The sequence below is a fragment of the Narcine bancroftii genome, chromosome 7, assembly GCF_036971445.1.
Source record: "Narcine bancroftii isolate sNarBan1 chromosome 7, sNarBan1.hap1, whole genome shotgun sequence".
Lineage (NCBI taxonomy): Eukaryota > Metazoa > Chordata > Chondrichthyes > Torpediniformes > Narcinidae > Narcine > Narcine bancroftii.
This window is the reverse complement of record NC_091475.1, coordinates 93,959,632-93,984,495: the sequence shown is the minus strand read 5'-3', so window position 1 is coordinate 93,984,495 and position 24,864 is coordinate 93,959,632. Positions and strand designations below refer to the sequence as shown.

The following is a 24,864-nucleotide window of genomic DNA, read 5'->3' as shown; positions in this document are numbered from 1 at the left end:
TTATCAAAGCACCTGACAGACTTCATCTATGAAAGAAAAAGAATTGCACACTTAAAAGTTTGTGGTGCTTATGTTCATGTTATGTTTGTGTTGAATTTGAAAGAATACTGTATTTAATGTGTCATGTTTGAATAAACCTCAAGGAAAGGGGTTGTAATAACATAGTGCTACCACGAGGAGGAGTCAGATGGAGTGTGTGGCATCTGGGGAATGTTGCATCTTATAATGCTGTTGCTTCTTGGGTCGGCTCAGATGGATGGCTCCACGTGAGATCTGGCATATTTATGTTCTGTTCTTAGTGCTGGTTGCTTAGATAATAAATCTAGTTGTTTTAAAAGGAACCAAAGTTTCTTTACTGTAATAGAAGAAACATCACCACCACTACCCTTTGTCTTCGATGAGCCAGCCAATTTCCATGGAACTCTTCATGGATCCCATGAAACTACTTCTTCTGAATCAGCATACTATGAGGAACTTTGTGAAACATCTTATCAAAGTTCATAGAAACAAGATCCACTGTGCTACCCTCAGCAGCCATCTTTGTCACCTCATCAAAAACCTCAATCAGTTAGTGTTTTGTAGGTGGTGGGGGGTGGTACAGTCAGGACATTTAAAAGAGGTGCAAGGAAAATAGGAGGTTATGGGCTGTGAGGTAGGGAAGGGTTAGATTTATGGTGGAATGGTTTTATACAGGTTGGCACAATATCATGTGCTGAAGGGCTCATACTGTGGTGTTCTGTTTTATATTCTAATTGCCATACATTATCTCAGTTTAAAACATAGTTAACAACAGTACTCTTGCAAAAAAAAATGCATCTTTCAAATCATTAAAAGCAATATCAGGAGTTACCCTGCTGGCCTTTATAACATTTACCAATCTGATGCTTTACAGGAAGACATTAGAAAATAATTTCTAAAATGCTGCCATCTCCTTTAAACAGTGTGCTCGATATGACAACATCTTTGCTGCAGAGATTTTGATTGAAAAGGGAGTAAATGTCAATCACCAAGATGAAGACTTGTGGACCTCGCTGCATGTGGCATGTGCTTGTGATAATCCTGACATTGTTCTGTTTCTCATCTCGGTGAGTACCAGAGCTTTTTTTCTAAGGTCTGAGAGAAATTGCTTCAAAGCATAGTTTAAGAATTCAATCTGAGTTGTTTTAAAATGTCCTCTCACAATCTTATAATCTGACATTTTTTCCCTCCATTTAACTTGATTTCAATCAACAAATTCACTTCATCTTAGAACATACCAATAAGGGGGCTCTGAGTGTAATACCCTGCAGAGCGGAATGACTCATTGATGCTGTGATGTGAACCATTGTCCTGGTTACTGTCACTTTTCTGGGTTCCATTGAAAATTAAGGCTCCATTTTCAGGATTAATTTGCAAAAATATGCTGTTATTAGGCCATTAAATGGTTTCCCAGAAACTCAGTGAATTCTCAATTACATCTGATCTTCCAAGACACCTTTCCACCAAAAATCCCCACCAAAGCTTTGTGTCACAAGTGTGGTAAAGAATTCATGTTAATGAAAGAATTAAATAATACAATAAAAAATATTTGGATCTAATTAATAATATAATCTAATTATATTGAGTTTATCAAATATTGGGATGGATAGTGTAAGGTAAAAACATCATGAGATGGGACCGGAGAAGGAGTCACCCAGTACTAAGGAGTAACAGGATGCAGCTGTGACCTTGTACGCTCAAGATAAGTTTGGCACTAACAAGCTGATGAGTAGCAGACTAACAGTGAAGGGTAGCAACAGCTTATTCATTGGACAGTGTAATGGTATGATAATTTATTAAGTTTTACTCCTTCTCCGGTCCCATCTCATGATGTTTTTACCTTACAATAGTTCCAATTTATTTGTAATTTTCATACCAATTTATTTCTAGTTTTGATTACAGGTTAGTGACCTACCTAGCACAAGTGATAACATGCAGGAAACCATTATTTAGCAACAAGAAAAGTGTTATTTCTTCCCATCCATAATCTCCCTTCCACTCCCTGTCCTATACCTGTTCTGTTTAACTGGAGGAGCAATGGAGGTAGTAAATTGGCCTAGAGAGACCACCTTCCAAGACTATTCAGGGACCACAGGGCTTGAGTATCAGAGGCACGGTGACCACAGAGGCTCCAGTTATCCCAGAGGATGACCACTGAGACATATAGCAATGGCAAAGCTGTTGGAATGGACTGTTTAGCTTGTGCCATTTGAGGCCACACTGACCCAATTTCATTGTTTCTGAATCATTCCAGGCAGCAATTGGCTGAAACACTCCATTTAGAAAAATAATTCATATGCTTCTTCTTGGGGAGAAAACATGGCAAGTTTGAGTCCTGAGGAAAATAAATATCCGAAGATTCCACTTCTAGATGTCACTGCAATTCTGTGTTCACAATGCTACCTTCTACAGTGAAGTGCTTGTATCTGTAGGTGTCAGAATGATTGATAGAATGTATTCTATGGTACTCTTTTCTAGCCGTGGAGCTGTGGAGTATCAGGCTATGTGAAAGTGGAGAAGAGTGAGAGTGAGGGGGTAAGAGGGTAAATGCCTCATACTGTAAATCAGAAGAGATTGTGGCATGAGGAGGAGGTGCTACAAGAGAAAACAGATGAGCTAATGTCATTATTTCTGGCCTACTTGGTTAAACTTTGTCGTGTCTACTCCAGTAATGACAATTAAATTTCCTCTACCCAGAGCTGGTGAGCGCCCTTTTAATGGCCATCGCAAAAGCTAGTAAAACAAAGAGTGAATTGAGATTCTATGATAGGGTTGAACATCTGAAAGTGGTGAAAAACATCTTTAGGATGTTGTAAATGCAAAGATTTCTCATGTATTTATCAAATTTTCTATTGACATAAACAGGAAAATAATTTGAGATTCTGATGAATTCCCTCTGATGGAGGGCAGAGTAGGTTTGCAATGGTCAGAGCTGCATTCATTACCCTTGACAACTTTTGATTTGGGGCAGAACAAAATTGTGGTGAAACCAGCCAGTATCCTTTTAATGGTACACCTTTAGAAGTTGTTGAGGGACATGGGGAACACGCTAAAGTTCCTTAGTTCTCTGAGAAAGTAAAGGCATTGGTTTGCTTTTTTGACTGTTGTGTCATTTTGCTTGGTACAGGTCACGTCATTAGATAATTAGAGAAACATGATAGACTGCAGACACTGTAATTGTACTAAAAACGCCTAAATGCTGGAGAAACTCAGCTGGTCTATTCAGCAGCTATAGGAGACAAAGATATGTTGTCAATATTTTGGGCCCGACCCCTTATTCAAGAAAAAAATCAGAAACAGTCTCAGAATTCAAACAATGGGGGAGGAATCCAGACCAACAAAAGGTGTTAATTTGATATAAGGGATTGGGTAGAATTTATCATGTCTGTGCAAAAGGACACAGGGAATGGAGAGATGGTGGGGGGGGGGGTGTTGAACAAAAGCCAGAGAAGTTGATATTAATGCCATTTAGTTGGAGGGTGCCCAGTTGGAAGATGAAGTGGTGGTCCTTCAATTTACATGTAATCTGTCTGGCAGTCTCTATGAATGCTCTCCCTTTCCTTGATCTCTCTGTCTCCATATCAGAAAACAAACTCTCAGCAGACATCTTCTATAAACCCACCAAGTCCCACAACTACCTAGACTACACCTGTTCCCACCCTGTCCCCTGTAAGGATTCCATTCCATTCTCTTAATTCCTCCATCTCTGTTGCATCTGCACCCAGGATGAGGACTTCCTCTTCAAACAATGTGGTTTTCCCTCTAACACCATCAACTCGGCACTCACCCACTTATTCTCCTTTACCTGCACACCTGGCCCCCTCCATCCCCAAGTGCAATAAGGACAGGATTCCCCTTGTCCTCACCTACCACCCCACCAGCTTCCACATCCAATACATCCTCCTCTGACATTTCTGCCACCTACTATATGATCCCTCCACTACACACATATCCCCCTCCTCCCCTCTCTGCCTTCTGTAGGAATTGCTCCCTCAGAGACTTCCTTGTCCACTTTTCCCTCCCCACCAATTGTCCTCTTGAGACCTAACCCTGTGAAGCAGGAGATGCACCACTTGTGATCACACCTCCTCCCTCAGCACCATTCGTGGCCCCAAATAGTCCTTACAAGTGAAGCAACATTTCACTTATGAATCTACAGGGGTCATTTACTGCATCCGGTGCTCCCATTGTGGTTTCTTTATTGGAGAGACTGGATGCATCTGGGAGATCGCTTTGTTGAGCTCTTTGGCTCTGTCCACCACAATAATGTGGACCTACCAGTGGCCGCCCATTTCAATTCTCCATCCCATTTCCTTGTCGACATGTCTGTCCATGGTCTTATGTACTGCCAGACTGAGATCATCCATAAATTGGAGGAACAACACCTCTGACTGGGAACCCTCTAATCAGATAGCATTAATATCGACTTCCCTGGCTTTCATTAACCCCCCCTGCTTCCCCCATTATCTTTCCATTCCCTGTCACATAAACATGATCATTTTTACCTAGTTCATCATCACATTCAATATATCAGCAATTCTTTATTGAAATTACATCATAAAAAATAATTGCATTTTAGTTTGTTAAATTTTACATTTTATTGGTCTGGATTCCTCCCCCATTGTTGAATTCTAAGACTTTCTGATACATCCTGCTTCTGCCTTTATTGACGGGCTCAGGCCCAAAACATCAACAATCTCCTTTAGATGCTGAAAAGTCCAGCAAAGTTCCTCCAGCATTTTGGTGTTTTTGCATTGATTATAAGTGAAATGGGAGTGAATAATTACACTTATTAGACCACAGATTAAAGTTAAAAAACAGGACCTCCAAGGTAGTAATCTCTGGATTGCTGCCAGTGCCATGCACTAGTGAGGGTAGAAATAGGAGGATGTGGGGGATGAATGTGTGGCTAAAGAGATGGTGCAGGTGCCAAGGGATAAGATTTCTGGATCATTGGGATCTCTTCTGGGGAAGGTCGGACCTGTACAAAAGGGACGGACTCCACTTGAACTGGAGGGGGACCAATGTGTTGGCAAGCAGATTTGCTAGAGCTGTGGGGGAAGGTTTAAACTAGTTTAGTGGGGGGTGGGGAACAGAGTATGAGAGCAGTGTCAAGGGAGCATGGCCACCTAGATAGGAATAATAACGATAACAAAGGTAGGATGGAGATTAGGGTAAAAGGTAGGAAAGAGAATATAGGTGAGGGTCATTCTCTGAAATGCATATATTTTAATGCAAGAAACATAGTGAACAAGGTAGATGAGCTTAGAGCATGGACAGATACTTGGGGTCATGATATTGTGGCAATTAGTGAGACCTGGCTATAGGAGGGGCAGGACTGGCAACTTAATATTCCAGGATGCATTTGTTTTAGATGTGATAGATCGGGGGGTAAAAAAGGGGGAGGAGTTGCTCTGCTTGTTAAGGAGGGCATTACTGCCATGAGGTGGCAGGATGGTTGGAGGGATCGTCCAGTGAGGCTGTTTGGGTGAAATTGAGGGGTGAAGGAGGCATGAGGGTGCTAATAGGAGTGATTTACAGACCACCAAATGGGCCAAGAAAATTAGAGGAACAAATTTGTAGGGAGATAACGTATATGTGTGAGAATCATAAGGTAGTGATCATGGGAGATTTTAACCCCTCACATTGATTGGAATACCCATACAGTTGGAGGGCTGGATGGGCTAGAGTTCATTAAATGTGTTCAAGATTGTTTTCTAAATCTATTAGTAGAAGAACCGACTCGGGACGGTGTAATACTAGATCTCCTGTTAGGGAACGAGTTAGGTCAGGTATCGGACATTATTGTTGGAGAACAAATTGGGTCTAGTGATCATAACTCTGTTAGTTTTAGGGTAGTTTTATGGAAGAGCAAGGAGGGGTCTAAAGTTGAGGTTCTGGATTGGAGAAGTGCAAATTTCGAAGGAATAAGAAGGGATTTGGGGAGTATTGAGTGGGACAGGATATTTTCAGGTAAGGATGTAAATGAAAAATGGAGGATATTCAAAACAGAAATTTTGAGGGTACAGAGTAGATATGTCCCAGTGAGGATCAAAGGAAAGGCTGGAAGTCATAGGGAGGCTTGGTTTTCGAGGAATATTGGAAATTTGGTTAGGAGAAAAAGGGAGGTGTACAATAGGTATAAAGAGCAAGGAGCTGAGAATTTGAAGGAGGACTACAAGGAGTGTAAAAGGAATCTTAAGAAATAAATTAGAAAGGCCAAAAAAAGGCACGAAGAGGCTTTGGCTGACAGAGTAAAAATAAATCCAAAGGGTTTCTATAGGTACATTAAAAGTAAAAGATTAGTGAGGGATAAAATTGGACCCCTTGTAGATAGTGACGGTAGGCTGAGTGAGAAGTCAGAGGAAATGGGGGAAATTTTGAATGATTTCTTTGCCTTGGTATTCACTAGGTAAAAAGATATTGAATCAGTTGAAATAAAGAAAAATAGTGGGGAGGTCATGAAGCATATAAGGATAACCGAGGAGGTAGTGATGGCAGTGTTGAAAAAGTTAAAGGTGGATAAATCTCCGGAACCGGACAAAATATTCCCAAGGACACTCAGGGAGGCTTGTGGACAGATAATGGGGCCATTAACAGAGATATTTAGGATGTCACTGGCCACGGGGGTAGTGCCAAAGGATTGGAGGGTGCGCATGTGGTTCCGCTGTTTAAGAAAGAGTCCAAATGTAAACCTGGGAATTATAGGCCCATGAATCTGACGTCTGTGGTGGGCAAGTTGATGGAAAGTGTTCTGAGGGATGGTATTTACAAATATTTGGAGGTACAGGGATTGATAGGGAGTAATCAGCATGGTTTTGTCAGGGGTAGATCATGCTTGACAAACCTGATTGAGTTTTTTGAGGGGGTTACAAAAAAGGTTGATGAAGGGAAAGCTGTGGATGTTGTCTATTTAGACTTTTGTAAAGCTTTTGACAAAGTTCCCCACAGGAGGTTAGGAAAAAAGGTGGAGGCATTAGGTATAAATAAGGAGGTAGTGAAATGGATTCAGGAATGGTTGGATGGGAGGTGTCAGAGTAGTGATAGAAAATTGTTTGTCCAATCGGTGACTAGTGGAGTTCCTCAGGGATCGGTCCTGGGTCCACTATTGTTTGTTATATATATTAACGATCTGGAAGTAGGGGTGGAGAATTGGATAAGCAAGTTTGCGGATGATACAAAGATTGGTGGTGTTGTGGATAGTGAAGAAAAGGTGATTTAGGAAGGCTGGAGGTGTGGGCTGAGAAATGGCAGATGGAATTTAATACAGATAAGTGTGAGGTGTTACATTTTGGAAAGGCAAATCTAAATAGGTCATATGCATTAAATGGTAGGCTATTGAGATGTGCAGAGCAACAAAGGGATTTAGGAGTTATGGTAAATTGTACCTTCAAGGCTGATACTCAGGTAGATGGTGTGGTGAAGAAGGCATTTGGAATGTTGGCTTTCATACATCGGAGTATTGAATTCAAGAGTAGAGAGGTTATGATAAAATTGTATAAGGCATTGGTGATGCCAAATTTGGAGTACTGTGTACAGTTTTGGTCACCAAATTATAGGAAAGATATAAACAAAATAGAGAGAGTGCAGAGAAGGTTCATGAGAATGTTGACAGGATTTCAAGATTTGAGTTACAGGGAAAGGTTGTGCAGACTAGGGCTTTTTTCTCTGGAGCGTAGAAGATTGAGGAGGGTCTTGATAGAGGTGTTTAAGATTTTAAAAGGGACAGACAGTAAATGTGGATAGGCTTTTTCAATTAAGAACGGGGGAGATTCAAACTAGAGGGCATGGTTTAAGATTGAAGGGGGAACATTATAAAGGGAACATGAGGGGAAATTTCTTTATGCAAAGGGTGGTAGGGATGTGGAATGAGCTTCCGGAAGACGTAGTCGAGGTGGGATCATTGGTTACATTTAAGGAAAGACTGGATAGTTACATGGATAGGAGAGGACTGGAGGGGTATGGACCGGGTGCTGGTCAGTGGGACTAGGAGGGTGGGGATTTGTTACGGCATGGACTAGTAGGGCCGAACTGGCCTGTTCTATCCTGTAAGTGGTTATATGGCTATAAATGTATCAGAATGGTTCACTCATTAACTCACTAAGATACCAGATAATAGCAGGTTATTTAAACTAGAAAACAAAAATATTTGATTCATAGAAGAGTCTACTGAGAGACATATAGCTTCAGAGTTCTAAATTAAGTAACAATACAAAATGTAGTTGCTGAATTACTTCAATTTATAAAGTGGTAACAATCAATATTGTACATTAAAGTAATGTTTGGAACCTGCTCTTAATGGAATTGAGAAATAAATGATTTCATCCATAATATGTCATTCATGACAAAGTTTCAGAAAACTTTCAAAAATCCATTCCCTCCAGCTATGGACAATCAGGACTAACTTCCATTTGAATACCCTTCTGCCACATTTATAGCTCGAGTTGATTTGTGGGAACTCTAAAGAAAATTCAGCAGTTCCGTATTAACCATGATTATGTGAATTCCTTTGCAATGGCTTGAACTACTATACTGACTACAGGAATTCTGTAGCAGATTATTTTGAATTCCTGCTTATTGGGAGAAAGGTATGGAAATTGACAAACCCAACCTTCCCCTGGAGGTTTGGATAAAATAAAAAAAAAACAGTTCAGTTCCATTGTAAATACATCTGTAAATTTTGTCTGGGACTGATTTGTACTTCACCTAATATAAAATTTGACATAAACCAATTCAGCCATGTAGCATGTTAAAATGCAATTGTTTTCTATGATGTTTTAATAAAGAATTTCTAATATATTTAAGAATGATAACTCTATATTGGTTGTTGGTTAATCCAGCTCAAAGTATTTATAATACATGAGATCACAAACTGAATTGGTTAAGATAGAATTTGTTCTTAAAGATGTGATTTATTTTTGTCACTGGATAAGCAGATATTCTGTAATATGTAGGGAAAATATGAGTAATGTAATTGAGATGAGAGTTTGAATTTGTCCAGAGGAACTCGTGCCTTTTCCATGAAGAGATAAAATGAAAGTCAGGATTGATAATTATGTTGGAATAGGTATGTCAAATAAATGTATATTTTCATTCATTAATCTCCAAATAAAAATAAATATTAAGGCTTACAGTGATTTAAAAGTTACTCATAAATCATGCACTGCAGAAATTTGAAATCTCTTTGATTTAAAACCTTACAGAATATGTTTCAGTATTGGGGGCTAGAGTTCAGAGTTCTGGCATCATAATAGCTTCTTGCATGGCATTTGATCTATTTGCAGTATCAGTTGGCTCACCTTGAGATAAGCAACCAGCCAAAACACTAATTAAATTTGGAGACCGATTTGCTGGTTACAGTCTGAGAGATAACCTTGATAATTGTTTTAATGATTCTAAATGTTCAAACAGATTACATAGATTAGAAAGCAGCAAATGCTTAAGAGAAAGTAAAAATCGGGAACTATTAGTCTAAATCCAAGAGCAGGATACAGTCATAGAGCTGTACAGCATGGGAACAGATTGTTCAACCAAACACATTCATGCTAACTGAGGTGCAATTAGAAGCTAAACCCATTTTCCTGCTCTTGGCCAATATCATTCTATTATTTTTCCATCCCTATAGAATGCTTTTAAATGCTTTGAATGTACTTGTCACTACTCATGCCGAGTAGCTTGGAATATATGCCTACCATCCTGTCCCTTAGATATCCTTCATATATTTCCCTCTCACCTTAAACTATGTCTTCTAGTTTTAGACTCCCCAACTCTGCGAAAATTACTGTGACTTTCTACCCTATCTATGCCCCTCATAATTTTATAAAACTTGATAAGATCATATCACAGACTCCTTCGCTCTGCTGCATACAATCCCAGCCAATCTAACATGGACTGAGGAATGATCTATGGACAGAGAATGGAGTGCAGGAGTAAAAGAATTGTGGGAAGCCAATTGTGGTAACTAATGGATAATTGTTTGAGGCACGGCTATTTTCAATCATTATCAACAATGATGGAACATAGGGTAATAATGTAGGTAGGAATCTACAGGAGAACAAAATATGAGACCATTAAATGGATGAGAGTAGTGAGTTGAGTAAAATGTGGTGAAATGACAAATTATTTCTGTTGGTGGAGAGAGAAGAAAAGCAGCAACTTTTATTCAAATAGACTAAAAATATTGTCATCCAAATGAAACACAAAGTTTGGATCAGGTACATCATGTAATTAGGAAACCAAATGATACCATCCCTTTTTTCTCAAGAAGTTCGAAGTCTTAGTGTAAGGAAACCTTGTAGCAATTCTATAATATGGGGGTTTTGTATTTCATTAAATAGTTACACTGCATTGTTAATATGAGGTTAACTGTTCTTACTGCATGATTGCACTGAGGATTTTTTTTTAATTTGATTGCATGGGACCATACCTATGACTGCCAAAATGCATCACTGAATATTAAAAGATATAGAAAATATGTTAGCAAGATGGAGTATAACATTAATACAAGAAAATGATGCTCTAATAGTATTCTCATACAGAAAATAAAGATGTATTAGTTATCTTTAATGTTTATATTCTCAGGCTGGAGCTAATGTTTTACTCCAAGATGTTAATGGGAATATTGCACTGGATTATGCAATAGAAGGCACAGAAACAAGTTTCATCCTTCTTGGACATCTGGAAGATAATGGTACATAATTATTTTATTGATTTAGCAAAAGTTCTAGATGCAGTTAAATCTTAAAAATAATTTTCTGATTGGAATCAGTTTTCTATTTGTGTGTCATGTACATTTTCTATTTGTTTTACTTGGCAAAATTCTAGATTCCAAATCCAACAGATCAGTCATTACTGTCCAAATATAGTAATGAAAGGAGAGTGGGCAATATTGGATTAATCCAGTGTTGCTTTTATCCAATTCATTTCTGTGACTTTTTCAAAACTGCCAAACATAAGAATGTGTACCCCATCTTCTTCTGTCTTATGCACATGTACCTGACATGTTAATGATAACACTGTTAATGTTTGGTTCTCCTTCCCCATAACATTGACAAGCAAATATTGTTTGTAATTGGATTTCATGAGTTTTTAAACATTTTTCAAGGATCACTGATTTTTGAAGCATTCAAATGTGAGAGTAGTTTTATTGGGTCACCCAGTCGTCATAATAATTGTCAGTTTGAGCAAAAAAAACAAAGGCCTCTTGTTATTTTTTTCATTCGTTTCCACCTTCCTTCACTGACTAAGTTGTTAAATGTGTGGGGGTGGGGGTGGGGGTGGGGGTGTGGGGGTCTCTCTGTGTCTGTGTGTGTGTGTGTGTGTGTGTCTGTGTGTGTGTCTGTGTGTGTGTCTGTGTGTGTGTCTGTGTGTGTGTGTGTGTGTGTATATATTTATGTATATATATGTATATATTTATGTATATATATGTATGTGTGTATATATGTATATATTTATGTATATATATGTATGTGTGTATATATGTATATATTTATGTATATATATATGTATGTGTGTATATATGTATATATTTATGTATATATATATATGTATGTGTGTATATATGTATATATTTATGTATATATATATGTATGTGTGTATATATGTATATATTTATGTATATATATATATATATATATACACATATATATGTATCTTCTTCTTTGGCTTGGCTTCGCGGACGAAGATTTATGGAGGGGGTAAAAAGTCCACGTCAGCTGCAGGCTCGTTTGTGGCTGACAAGTCCGATGCGGGACAGGCAGACACGATTGCAGCGGTTGCAGGGGAAAATTGGTTGGTTGGGGTTGGGTGTTGGGTTTTTCCTCCTTTGCCTTTTATCAGTGAGGTGGGCTCTGCGGTCTTCTTCAAAGGAGGTTGCTGCCCGCCAAACTGTGAGGCGCCAAGATGCACGGTTTGAGGCGTTATCAGCCCACTGGCGGTGGTCAATGTGGCAGGCACCAAGAGATTTCTTTAGGCAGTCCTTGTATCTTTTCTTTGGTGCACCTCTGTCACGGTGGCCAGTGGAGAGCTCGCCATATAACACGATCTTGGGAAGGCGATGGTCCTCCATTCTGGAGACGTGACCCATCCAGCGCAGCTGGATCTTCAGCAGCGTGGACTCGATGCTGTCGACCTCTGCCATCTCGAGTACTTCGACGTTAGGGATGTAAGCGCTCCAATGGATGTTGAGGATGGAGCGGAGACAACGCTGGTGGAAGCGTTCTAGGAGCCGTAGGTGGTGCCGGTAGAGGACCCATGATTCGGAGCCGAACAGGAGTGTGGGTATGACAACGGCTCTGTATAAGCTTATCTTTGTGAGGTTTTTCAGTTGGTTGTTTTTCCAGACTCTTTTGTGTAGTCTTCCAAAGGCGCTATTTGCCTTGGCGAGTCTGTTGTCTATCTCATTGTCGATCCTTGCATCTGATGAAATGGTGCAGCCGAGATAGGTAAACTGGTTGACCGTTTTGAGTTTTGTGTGCCCGATGGAGATGTGGGGGGGCTGGTAATCATGGTGGGGAGCTGGCTGATGGAGGACCTCAGTTTTCTTCAGGCTGACTTCCAGGCCAAACATTTTGGCAGTTTCCGCAAAGCAGGACGTCATGCGCTGAAGAGCTGGCTCTGAATGGGCAACTAAAGCGGCATCGTCTGCAAAGAGTAGTTCACGGACAAGTTTCTCTTGTGTCTTGGTGTGAGCTTGCAGGCGCCTCAGATTGAAGAGACTGCATCCGTTCCTCAACATGATTATCCAACTGCACGAAAACCAACAAGGTCGGGTCAGATACAGCAATGAGCTCTCTGAACCCTTCTCCATTAACAATGGCGTGAAGCAAGGCTGTGTTCTCACACCAACCCTCTTTTCAATCATATCTTTATATATACTTATGTATATATGTATATATATATTTATGTATATTTATGTATATATATATGTATATATATATATATTTATGTATATTTATGTATATATATTTATGTATATATATATATTTATGTATATATATATATTTATGTATATATATATATTTATGTATATATATATATTTATGTATATATATATATATTTATGTGTATATATATTTATGTGTATATATATTTATGTGTATATATATTTATGTGTATATATATTTATGTGTATATATATTTATGTGTATATATATATTTATGTGTATATATATATTTATGTGTATATATATCTATTTATGTATATACATATGTGTGTATATATATATATTTATGTATATACACGTATGTATGTACACGTATGTGTGCGCGCGTGCGTGCACGCGTATATATATGTGTGTGTATATATACATATGTATTTATATGTGTATGTATATATATGTGAATATTTATTTGTATGTATATATGTATGCATGTATGTATGCATGTATGTATGCATGTATGTATGCATGTATGTATGCATGTATGAAGCCTTGCTTCATACCATTATTAATGGAGAAGGGTTCAGAGAGCTCATTGCTGTATCTGACCCGACCTTGTTTGTTTTTGTGCAGTTGGATAACCATGTTGAGGAACCTTGGGGGGCATCTGAGGCACTCTACTATTTGCCAAAGCCCTTTCCTACTCATGGTGTTGGAGGCTTTGGTGAGGTCAACAAAGGTGATGTAGAGTCCTTTGTTTTGTTCTCTGCACTTTTCTTGGAGCTGTCTGAGGGCGAGGGCAAAGACCATGTCAGTAGTTCCTCTGTTTGCGCGAAAGCCTCACTGTGATTCTGGGAGAACATTTTCGGCGACACTAAGTATTATTCTATTTCGGAGAATCCTAGCGAAGATTTTGCTTGCAATGGAGAGCAGCGAAATTCCCCTGTAGTTTGAGCAGTCTGATTTCTCACCTTTGTTTTTGTACAGGGTGATGATGATGGCATCACGGAGGTCCTGAGGTAGCTTTCCTTGGTCCCAGCAGAGCTTGAAAAAACTCATGCAGTTTGGTATGCAGAGTTTTGCCACCAGCATTCCAGACCTCGGGGGGGATGTGGGGCGGATTCCATCCATACCTGCTGCCTTGCCACTTTTCAGTTGTTCTATTGCCTTGTATGTCTCTTCCCGGGTGAGGACCTCATCCAGCTCTAGCCTTAAGGGCTGTTGAGGGAGCTGGAGCAGGGCAGATTCTTGGTCTGAGCGGTTGGCACTGAAAAGAGATTGGAAGTGTTCTGACCATTGGTTGAGCATGGAGATCTTATCGCTGAGGTGGACTTTGCCGTCTGAGCTGTGCAGCGGGCTTTGGACTTGGGGTGAGGGGCCGTTCACAGCCTTTAGAGCCTCATAAAAACCCCTGAAGTCGCCAATGTCCGCGCTGAGCTGGGTTCGTTTGGCGAGGCTAGTCCACCACTCATTTTGGATCTCCCGGAGTTTGCGCTGAAGATGGCTGCATGCGCGACGGAAGGCTCATTTCTTCTCTGGCTAGGACGGCTTTGAAAGGTGAGCTTGGTGGGCAGCTCGCTTCTTTGCCAGCAGCTCCTGGATTTCCTGGTTGTTTTCGTCCTTGTTTTTCCTGGAGGAGAAGCCCAGTACCTCTTCAGTGGATTGCAGTATTCAGCTGATCCTAGAGTGTTTCACACACTTATATATACACGTGTGTATATATGCACACATGGATTCATTTATATATACATGTGTATATATGCACACAGATACATTTATATATACTCGTGTATATAGGCACACATGGACACATTTAGATATACACGTGTATATATGCACACATGGATACATTTAGATATACATGTGCATATATGCACACACGGATACATTTAGATATTGTAAGGTAAAACATCATGAGATGGGAATGTGTAAGGAGTTACCCTGTGCAGGGCTGTAACAAGATGTGAATGCATCTTTGTACTTACAAGATAAGAGAGACATTGATGGATTGAGAGGCAGGAAGCTAGCAGGGAAAGGATAGCAACAGTTTTAGTCATTGGACAAGTAATGATATGATGATGTTCTAAGCACGTATCCAACGGTATAAAAAAATCACCATTTTGCTGATAACGGCAGAATGCATTCTCCGACTAACATTGTTAGTTGCAAGTGTTACAATCCGGTAATAAAGAACAAAGAACCCTGATTTCGACTCAGTCTGGTGTTTGTCTCACTCATTCATGAACAAAGCAGACCTAACAATATGCACCTGTATATATGCACACACGGATACATTTAGATATGCACCTGTATATATGCACACACGGATACTTTTAGATATGCACCTGTATATATGCACACACGGATACATTTATATATGCACGTGTATATATGCACACACGGATACATTTATATACGCATGTGTATATATGCACACATGTACATTTATATACACACGTGTGTATATATGCATATTTATACATTTATATATACATGTGTATATGCACGCACACACACACACACCAGTGAGCTTATTTGTTTTTTTCCTCTCCAAATGCATTTGCATTAGGTCAGATATGAAAACAAAATAACACTTAAACCAAGTTGAATTTGGATTGAACGTGACTGGATTGGAGCGTAGCATCTATCCATAAAGCTATGAAGGACAGGCTGGGCTGAAGGACGTTTCCCTGCTGTAAAACAGCATTAACTATGCAGCATCCTGAGGCTCACAAAGCATAGCATAAATCCAAATTATTCCAAATTATTCCTTTCCTCTTGAAACATCTCTGCACCAATTCTCGAGGATCGCGAATTAGATAAGAAGGTCACATTTCAGCGACAAAGTAATTTACTGAAGCAATGAAGGTAATAGATCTCATGGTCCTGGAAGGTTTTCATCATCATTACACAGAGAAAATAAACCTTGGGCAGTGCTTGTAAGCATTACATCTGCTTCATTAACCAGTATGGTTTCTGGTAGTGTTGAGATGGCTAATCAAAAATCATTGTGGAAGGTCTATCTTAACAAACAGGATCATTAGTTTAGCTGAAATCCAGGAGGCATATAGATTATTACTATGTGTGAAATGGTGTTCAGAAAGTTGCACAGAATATGCAAACTACGAATCTTGGTGTTTATTTGTTATATTTGATGTGCTTTTTTTGTTGCAATATTAATACAATCTATTAAATTACACCTGTAAACTTCTCCTTAATGCATTTGTTACAGAAATTGATTTGCTTGTTAAACTTTAATGCTCAATGAAGATAATTCACTGTTTGATTATCAATTAACAAAATTAGTTATTCAAATTTGTCCTCCAGTTCTTTCAAACTATCCTCGCATCTTTTCAAAAAAAACAGAAGAACTAATTTCTTGTTTTGATTTTTCTCATGAATCTAAGATTGTTCCCCTCCAGTCATTCACTTAGATATGTTCTTCATGCAAATCTGCTGTTTAATCCCATTTAGTTACATGAATAAAGGGAATAATTAAACTTGTACTTTTCGTTTTGATTCCATTCAGCCATTGGGTGGATTGGCAGTAACATTTTTTAAATTAAACATACTGAATGGTAACAGGCCATTTGGGTCCCCAAGTCTGTTCCGCCCAATTTAGAACCAATTGACTTGTAATTCCCCCAGTACATTTAGAACAGCAGGAGGAAACCAGAGCCCCCCAGGGAAAACCCGCGCAGACACAGGGAGAATGTACAAACTCCTTACAGACATCACAGGTTTCGAATTCTGGCCTCAATTGCTGGTGCTGCAATTTGACATTTCAACCCTGGGAAGATCACTCTGACGATCTACCCTGTTAGTGCTTCTATCAGGTCGTTCGTCAGTCTCCAAGGCTCCAGAGGCAACAGTCCAAGTTTACAGCTAATGCAGTCTAATCCAGGCAACATTTTAAACTCTATTCAAAGCATCCACTTTAAAAAAAAAATTAAACTTTAACAAAACTGGAAATAAAAGGCCCTTCTGTCCCATGAAACTTGCTCAGCCTAATTACAACCAATTTGCATCCCAAAACTGTAGGTTTCTGGAGGGTGAGAGGAAATCAGAGCACCTGGATAAAATCCATGCTGGTCACAAGAATTCCTTACAGGCAGCTCTGGATTCAATGCTGGCACTGTAATAGCATTGTGCTAGCTACTATGCTAACCATACCGTTCTATTTTAACGACCAGAAATGCACATAACACTCCAAATGTGGCCTAACTAAAGTTTAAAATGGGTGCAACATGACTTCCCAACTTTTGTATTTAATGACTGCAGGTCCTGCAATTACTGTACAATTTCCTCTTTCATTTGCCCTCCTCTCCACCTCACAATCTGTCAAATCTATGTTCAAATTACAATCTGATCTCTATTCTGCATTGTCCTTTGACACCTTTTATCAGCAGCCCAAAATCCATAAAATACATCCTAAAGTATTCAGAAAGCAAAATCTTCGTTGTCCAGTGTTAGCATCATTTCACCACTCGTGGCTCTGCTACCAAAGGCCCTACATTCTGGATTACCCTCCACAAACTTCACTCTCTTGTAATTTTTTTTAAAAACTCAACTCTGACAAAGCTCTGGCTCTAGATTAATATCTCGAGTTATCAGTGTCAAATTTTGTTTGATAATCTACTGTCAAGACCTTAGTGAGAAAGAGGAGGATAAAGATGCTCCATAACTGCAAGCTTCTTCAGTGGTGTTATATTAATCCTTTCATGAATACCTTTGCCTGAGGAAAAGGTCAGGAAAAAAAAGCACTTGGTCTTCTTTCATGCCAGTGTGTGATATGCAAGCAATGCATCTTTAATTCATCTTTCATTGTGTGCAGGTGTTGATGTAAACTCCTTACAGCAGATGAAGACACAGCGTCCTTCAAAAATGTTGGCAGATGTTAGCAATCTTTTGGCATGTGGTGGAAATGTCAATCAAAAGAATGATGAAGGAGTCACATTGGTAAGATGTCCTATTCAGTTGCTTTAATCATGCTTTGTCCAACTCGTGTTTCAAGATTTTCATTTGATGTAATATTAATTAAGTGGCATAACACTTAATTAAGTGCTTTAATATCTGTCTGATTCTATTTTTTTAATGCTTGTATGTCATCGATAAAGCCTTAGCTAAGTTGAAATATTGCAGAATTTGCACATTCTTCAAGATGATATTTTTGCCAAAACGGACCTTAACATTCCTTTCATTCATGCTTCTGATGGTTGTGGTCTCCATCGTGGTCTAACTAGGGATCTCTAACTTAACACTTGGTGACTCCCAGGACTTGCCTTTGCACACCCAATCTCAATACCAAAGCTCACCTCTCTGTGACCAATTCACCACTGGAGTAATTAACTCCAGTGTACAAAAGCGGTGTTTTTTTACAAAGAATTATAACCAAGCTAAAACAGGACACATGTTTAAAGAGCATTTCAATCGGACTTGTATGGTTTTCACTTCTTTCCTCTCACAAACATACTTTCATTGTATTAAACCACTGGTTTAATAGAATAAGATGTCAAAGAACTAACCCATTGTAAAGTTTCTTATAAATGCCTTTAAGACTTGATTGAATTAAAATCTTTATCATCCACTGATTTCTTTCTATTTGAACATTATTTTGATTGGTTCAGCTGAATTTTATTCCATTAATTTGGAAATAGTATTTTACATGGATTGATACCATTGTCCCATTTTTTAATTTTTAATTTTTAAAAATAAATAAATAAACAAATAGATAATTCTACCTTTTCAAAACCAACCCTTTAGCTTTGTGTTCTTAGTCTTGATCTGTATGTCTATCATTTTGCACACAGGTTAAAGAATAAACCAAAGAGTATCATCTTGGAGGACTGTATTCTTATTATAAATCCTAACACTAGATTATGCAACAAAGTTCCTTCCCTATTCCTAATTTTTTCTATCTCATGGTATGTGAGTATTATTTATTATGGTGATAAAAGTGCTGAAAAAAGCACTTCGTGGATCAGTTAATGAGGATATTAAAGGAAAAAGAAAATAAACTTGTAATAAGGCATAGTTGGTGCAGCTCAATGTCAGTGATGCCAGCGATCAGGACCAGATATGGGTTCGAATCCAACTCTGTCTGCAAGGAGTTTGTATGTTCTCTCCATGTCTACATGGGTTTTCTCTGAGGGTCCAGTTTCCTCCCAAAGAAGTACCGGGGTATAGGTTCATGGGATGTAATTTGGGTGGCACAGACTCGTAGGACTGAATTGGCCTGTTACAGTGCTGTATGTCTAATTTAAATTTAATTCAAGGTGACTGACCCTTCCGGCTCAAGAGCCTGTGATGCCCAAATATCCTAATTAACCTGCAGTCCCATACTTTTTGAAGGGGGGGGGGGGAGGAAACCGTAGTACCCTGAGAAGCCCACACAAACATGAGGAGAATATATAAACTCCTTACTGACAATGTTGGGTTCAAACCCAGATCACTGGTACTGTAATAGCTCTGTGAAAGAATTGGAATGGAATAGATGGACAAGGAGGAATATTTCTGAAAAAAGGATGCCAGTGATGAGCTGTTATTGAAACCATCCTGTTGATGTTAATGAAGGGGCAGGAAAACAAATGAAGGCATATGTGAAAGCTGTGCATTAGCATCAGAGGTGTAGCAAACAGAAGAGTCAGTGGAAGGAGGAACAGGAACGGAGGGATTCCCTTTAATTTCCAAAGGACACCACCCCAGCCATACTTTCTTCTCCTCACTACCTTCAGCTTGATAGTTTCTTGATAATTAAGGGTGTCAAAGGTTATGGGGAGACAACAGAAAAATGGGGTTGAGAGGAAAAAACATATCAGTTATGATTTGAAAGACAGCACTGACTAGTTTGGCTGAATGACTCAATTGTGTTCCTATGTCTTATGAACTATTCCCCTTGTGACTTTCTGATCCATTCTTCAGTCTCTACTAATTGCTCCCCCTTTCAATACACTTATCCATTCAACCACATAATTGAAACATCATTTTACCTCCTCCATTCCCACCCTTTAAAGAGCAAATAAATCTTTTGGTGAAACATCAAATCATTTGTGTTCCCTCCAATCTCCAGTACTACATTCAGTGCTTATAATGTTGTGTCCTCTCTACTGGTAAACCAAATGCAGGTTTGGATATCCCTCAATAAAATTGTTGTGAGAGAGGAAACGGGTTTGCTAGGTCTTAAAGGTAAGGATTTTGAACACAGTTTTGATGGGGAAAGATTTTATTTACTGAAGGCAAGAGTGGAAAATTGTAACTGATGTAACACACACACACACACACATCTTTACAGCAGCCATGGGAAATAGTGGACAATTAATAATGAACATGGGAAAAATTGTGTGGAAACAAAAAAACACACACACACACAAATTGATGAAGAAAAAATTACTACGATGCCCCATCACCCCTTGACTCAATGCAGGCACAGCTCTATGCTACAAGGGACACTAATTAAATGCTCCCAACCCTTTTAACAGTGCACATCTTGCCAACAGTTTCTCCAGCACCCTTCCACATTTCTAGGCCTGGAGTGAGGCAGGGTTATCCCAAGCTGGCAAAGAGGGAAAACAAAGAGCACATGGCAGCTTTATAGTGCTGGATGGTCCAGCCCACATCATTTACAGAGGACTAATAGCTTGGTGCCAGGAGGGTTAATCCAATTACAACAGCGAATGGCCTAAGGCCAAGTACAGGCTAGCTGGAAAGTCCAGTCCAGGTAATTTACATGGCTCCAACAGCAAAGTGTGAACTAATGGGTGGGGCGGAACCAAATTTTGTTAGGCAGCTGGTGTGCCCTCCTACTAGGTAGGGAGCAGTGCTGTCTCATGACAGTCATGACCCTTCCCAATACAAGAACACATTATTAAATCTGCAGGATCACATAGTGAGATTGCAATTATGTTACTTAAATTATTTATTCTATTACCATTCTGACTCAGCTGTCTGTGGCCTCCTGTACTATCAATGTCCAATGTCAATTTGAAGACAGCAACTAATCTTCCATCTGGCTATGTTGCAACCTCCTGCACTCAATATCAAATTCAGTAAATTCAGATGGCTTTTTTTTCTGCCTATATTAGAACTGGATGGCCAAAACATAGTTTATTCATCTGTAACATCAGTCTTTCTCTGCATCACTGCCTTATTTACTGAGCGTTTCCATTAGCTTGGAACTACTTTTCACAACTACTACATGTTCCTTGCAATTGTTTTCTGGCTTTCTAACTTCCCTTATTTACCCATCAGCCTGATAGCTTCATCAGAAACTTATCACTTCACTAACCCAAGCCTCACTTCATCAGATGTATTCACTTTGTCATATTCATCACTCTCTCATCTATTTGCAAGTTAAAGCCAACTGTTTTTCTCACATTTCCTGTTGTAGTGAAATATTTTTTAGCATGAAATGTTAAATCTGTTTATTTTACACAGATACAGCTATATCTGCTGAGTATTTCCAGCAATTTCTCTTTCTCTATAAGGTTCTATAATCTCTAAGGTTCAAAGGTTAATAAGATAAGATGTCAGATATGTTGTATTTTTTTTTCATTTTATTCAGTTTATTCTATAAAGTTAACATTATAATTGCATGAAATTCAAAGCACTATTTCAACCACTGGCTGTTGTAGATGTGCACGGAAGAAATATTCTTTGATGATTTGTCTGAAAGAAAATGAAGCATCAATCATTCCTCTGAAATTAACTTTCTGAAATCTGTCATTGCTGAGCTTATTGGAAGGAACTATGAACGGCTTTGAAATGTAATGAATTAAACATATCCCTCCAGCAGAGTTTCTGAATGTTTTGTGGTTTTACATTACCTGAGAATCTTATTCATATGCAATTTTAAGTAAAATTGTGTTTTCTTCCATGAATGTTTGGGTTTTTTTCAAATTTTTTTTTGTGATCCTTTCCTTGGCCTCCTTCTCTGTGTCATTACATTTTCATGTGCTAATTTAATATGTCTATAGTTATCTATTTTGTTTTCATATAACTGTTACTTAATCTTGCCACTCCTTCTAGTTACACATAGCATGTGCTAGTGGATATATGGATGTCTCCGCTATCCTTCTGGAGAACAGAGCTGACCCTGATGTATATGACAACTGCTTCTGGACACCACTTCATCTAGCTGCAAAGTATGGACAGGTAGATAGCTGTCTGAATCTTGATGTCACTATATTACCCCATCTCAGTGCTCTCTTAATTTGTACATTAATGTTTTGCATATCACATTATCAAATGTCTTCTGGATACCCAAATAGCTGAGTTGAAAATGGTGGAAAGGAAATCATTTGAAATCATCTTCAGCCTGAGAAGGTGGAGTAGATAATTCATCCCACCTTCTATGTGGGATAACCTCCATCGTGGAGACACCAACACAAAGCACCATTTGATGAAGTATGCCATCAAGGGACCCATGATAAAAACTAAATCCAATGTGAAAGCCTACTAATGGTTAGAGTCATATTTGATGTATTGTTGGATAGTTGTGGGCATTGTACATCAATCTTAGCCCAGCATATCATTGTAATGTTTCTTAATCCAAAATAGCTGCTTGAGTAGTGATCATCCTTCTATCATAAGGCCAGAATTCTGGAATACTTGTTCAGTATTTCATTCTACTCACAAACATTCAGAAAATAAGGCAGTCTATATATTGAGGGTGCCACTAAAGAATGTTGAAGAATTAACTGTGGTGACAAGTAATATCTATGACAATCCAAGTTATGGACAATGACCATCTCCACCAAGAGAGAATCTAAACACCTACCTTTGACTTTCAAACCTAACCGCCAAATTCTGATGGGGCTCAGCAGCTGCTAATTCCCACAGTCCCTTTCACAGACAAGGGCCCAGGTTTTTAATACAACAAGTTTCAGTTCTCCCTTTGACATATCTGTGCCCCAATTCTTGTGATCACTTTCACCCATTTGGGTACTGGTTTCTTCTCTCCCATCACTTAGTACAGCCTTTGTACTGCGCTTCACATAAGCAAGGCCCAATTTCTGCACTTGCTCTAACACACTGGGACACCACCAATTTTTTGGTTCCCACACTCCATTCTCTTCCTTTCACTGGTCCCCAGACTCCATTTAAACTCATGAAGTCCCCAGTTGCCACATTTTCTTCAGTGCTCTGTAGTGAATTAGTCTTCATGAATGAAAAGCGTTAACAGAATGTAAGCAATGCCTTAGTTTTGCATTGTCAGTATTGAAGGCATTGAAAAAAGTCGTGATAGCATGGCAGTAAAGTGAAATTTTGTTGATAGATTTACAAGTCTTTGACTGCAATCTGGAAGTTCTGGGCAAAAAGAAGCATGAGAGGTGACTTAATAGAGGTGAAACACAAAAGTCTGAGGACACTGTGATTGTTGTAAAAACACAGAAATGCAAGAGGAACTCAGCAGGCCCTGCAGAGGCTATGGGAGATAAAGATATATAATTGACATTTTGGACCTGAGCTCTTCTTCAAGATCTACAAGTTTCTAAGTTGTATAAGCTTTTATTAACTAAAGACAGGAATTACCAACAACATCATCGACTGATCGAAGCAGAGAGAAAGGGGAACATGTAAGAGGCTATGAGTAGGATAGATTTCAGGAGGCATGGTCATGTCACAACTGTGGTTTACCACAGGGGGTGCCAATTTTAAACACATTTTTTACCTATTTATTCTGTGACTCTTTTTGCTGGTTGCTTGAATTCAGATCACAGGGATTTTACTGTATAATGAAGTGAGAACTTCATTGGAGTCTTGAATTAATGCCAGCTCTAGCTTCCAAACATAAAGCAACATGAAATCTTTGAAGTTTTATATTTTTACTAAACATATTTTTACGTTCATAAGGTATCATAAGTGATTGTAATACATCTCTTGCATCCAATATTCTATGAATCATTTGCAAACACTGATATTTTTGTATCTGTGTGGGTTATGGCCATCATACACAAGAACTAAGTTCAATGATCTTGTTTACCGCACATATAAAAGTGGTAAGGAGCTGTCTCCTTTAATCATTGTTGATGACGTGGTGCTCTTGAGTGGGATGGTCCAGAACTTTGATCCAAACGATATGAAGAAATAATAAAATATTCCGTGTCCGGATGATGAAAATATTATTTGCTGCCTCTGCTCTTCTGGATGTCAGAATGTTGATAGTTTGGGAGATGCAGTTGAAGAGACCTTACTCAGCTAATGCGATATATCCTGCATTAGCTGCATATTTCAGCTAGCTTCTGATTTCCTGCACTTGACATTCCATATCATTTAACCCTCCTCAATTTCCCAATGTCAGCATCCCCTGAGTCACCACTGAGTGGAAACTTGACTGGATAAACCTCTGACTACAATATTTCATCATTAATTGATATTATGCACCTTGCAAATCATTTCCTGGCTCTCCAAAGCCTTTCATACCAGAAATAAGGCTGCAGTGGAGGTGGGTGGAGTGCCAATCAACTGGGCTGGTTTATCCTGTTTGGTAGACAATTCTTAAATATTTGTGAAGTTGCACCGATTTTAATCAATTCAAAGTAAGCCATTGCAGTGATGAAATCTTTCTCACCGTACTCTACGAAAAGTCCAAATGCAAATAAGTTTTAGACATTTTGACAACTACTCTAACATAGTCAGGGTCTTGTATGCGTCAATAAAATGACCCCTCATTTTTTCAAAGATCTAATTTCTTTAGCTGTTCATTCCAGAAATTATCCTGGTGAATCATCTTTGGATTGTCTCCAATATTACTATATCCTTTCTTAGATAAGGAGACAAAAACTGTACTCCAGGTTCAGACTCATCAATACCATAATACAATTGTAACAATACTTTCCTTGTCTCAACTCTAATTCTGCAATAAAGTTTACCATGTAATTTTCCCTTCTAGCTACTTGCTGCATCCAGTCTGCTAATTATTTTGTGATTAATGAACAAATATGGTGAGATCTCCATACTTGCTCATCAA

The 24,864-nt window shown here is 38.8% G+C and overlaps 1 protein-coding gene across 1 annotated transcript in view; it reads left to right on the top strand.

Annotated features, from left to right (window-relative positions):
* Positions 1–24,864, top strand: part of myo16 (myosin XVI) — a 239,976-nt gene that overhangs the window by 16,636 nt on the left and 198,476 nt on the right. Inside the window, exons 3-6 of the mRNA XM_069890622.1 lie at positions 942–1,085; positions 10,600–10,708; positions 17,731–17,855; positions 21,921–22,046. Coding sequence (XP_069746723.1) covers positions 942–1,085; positions 10,600–10,708; positions 17,731–17,855; positions 21,921–22,046 — 504 coding nt within the window. The remainder of the gene's footprint in view (positions 1–941; positions 1,086–10,599; positions 10,709–17,730; positions 17,856–21,920; positions 22,047–24,864) is intronic.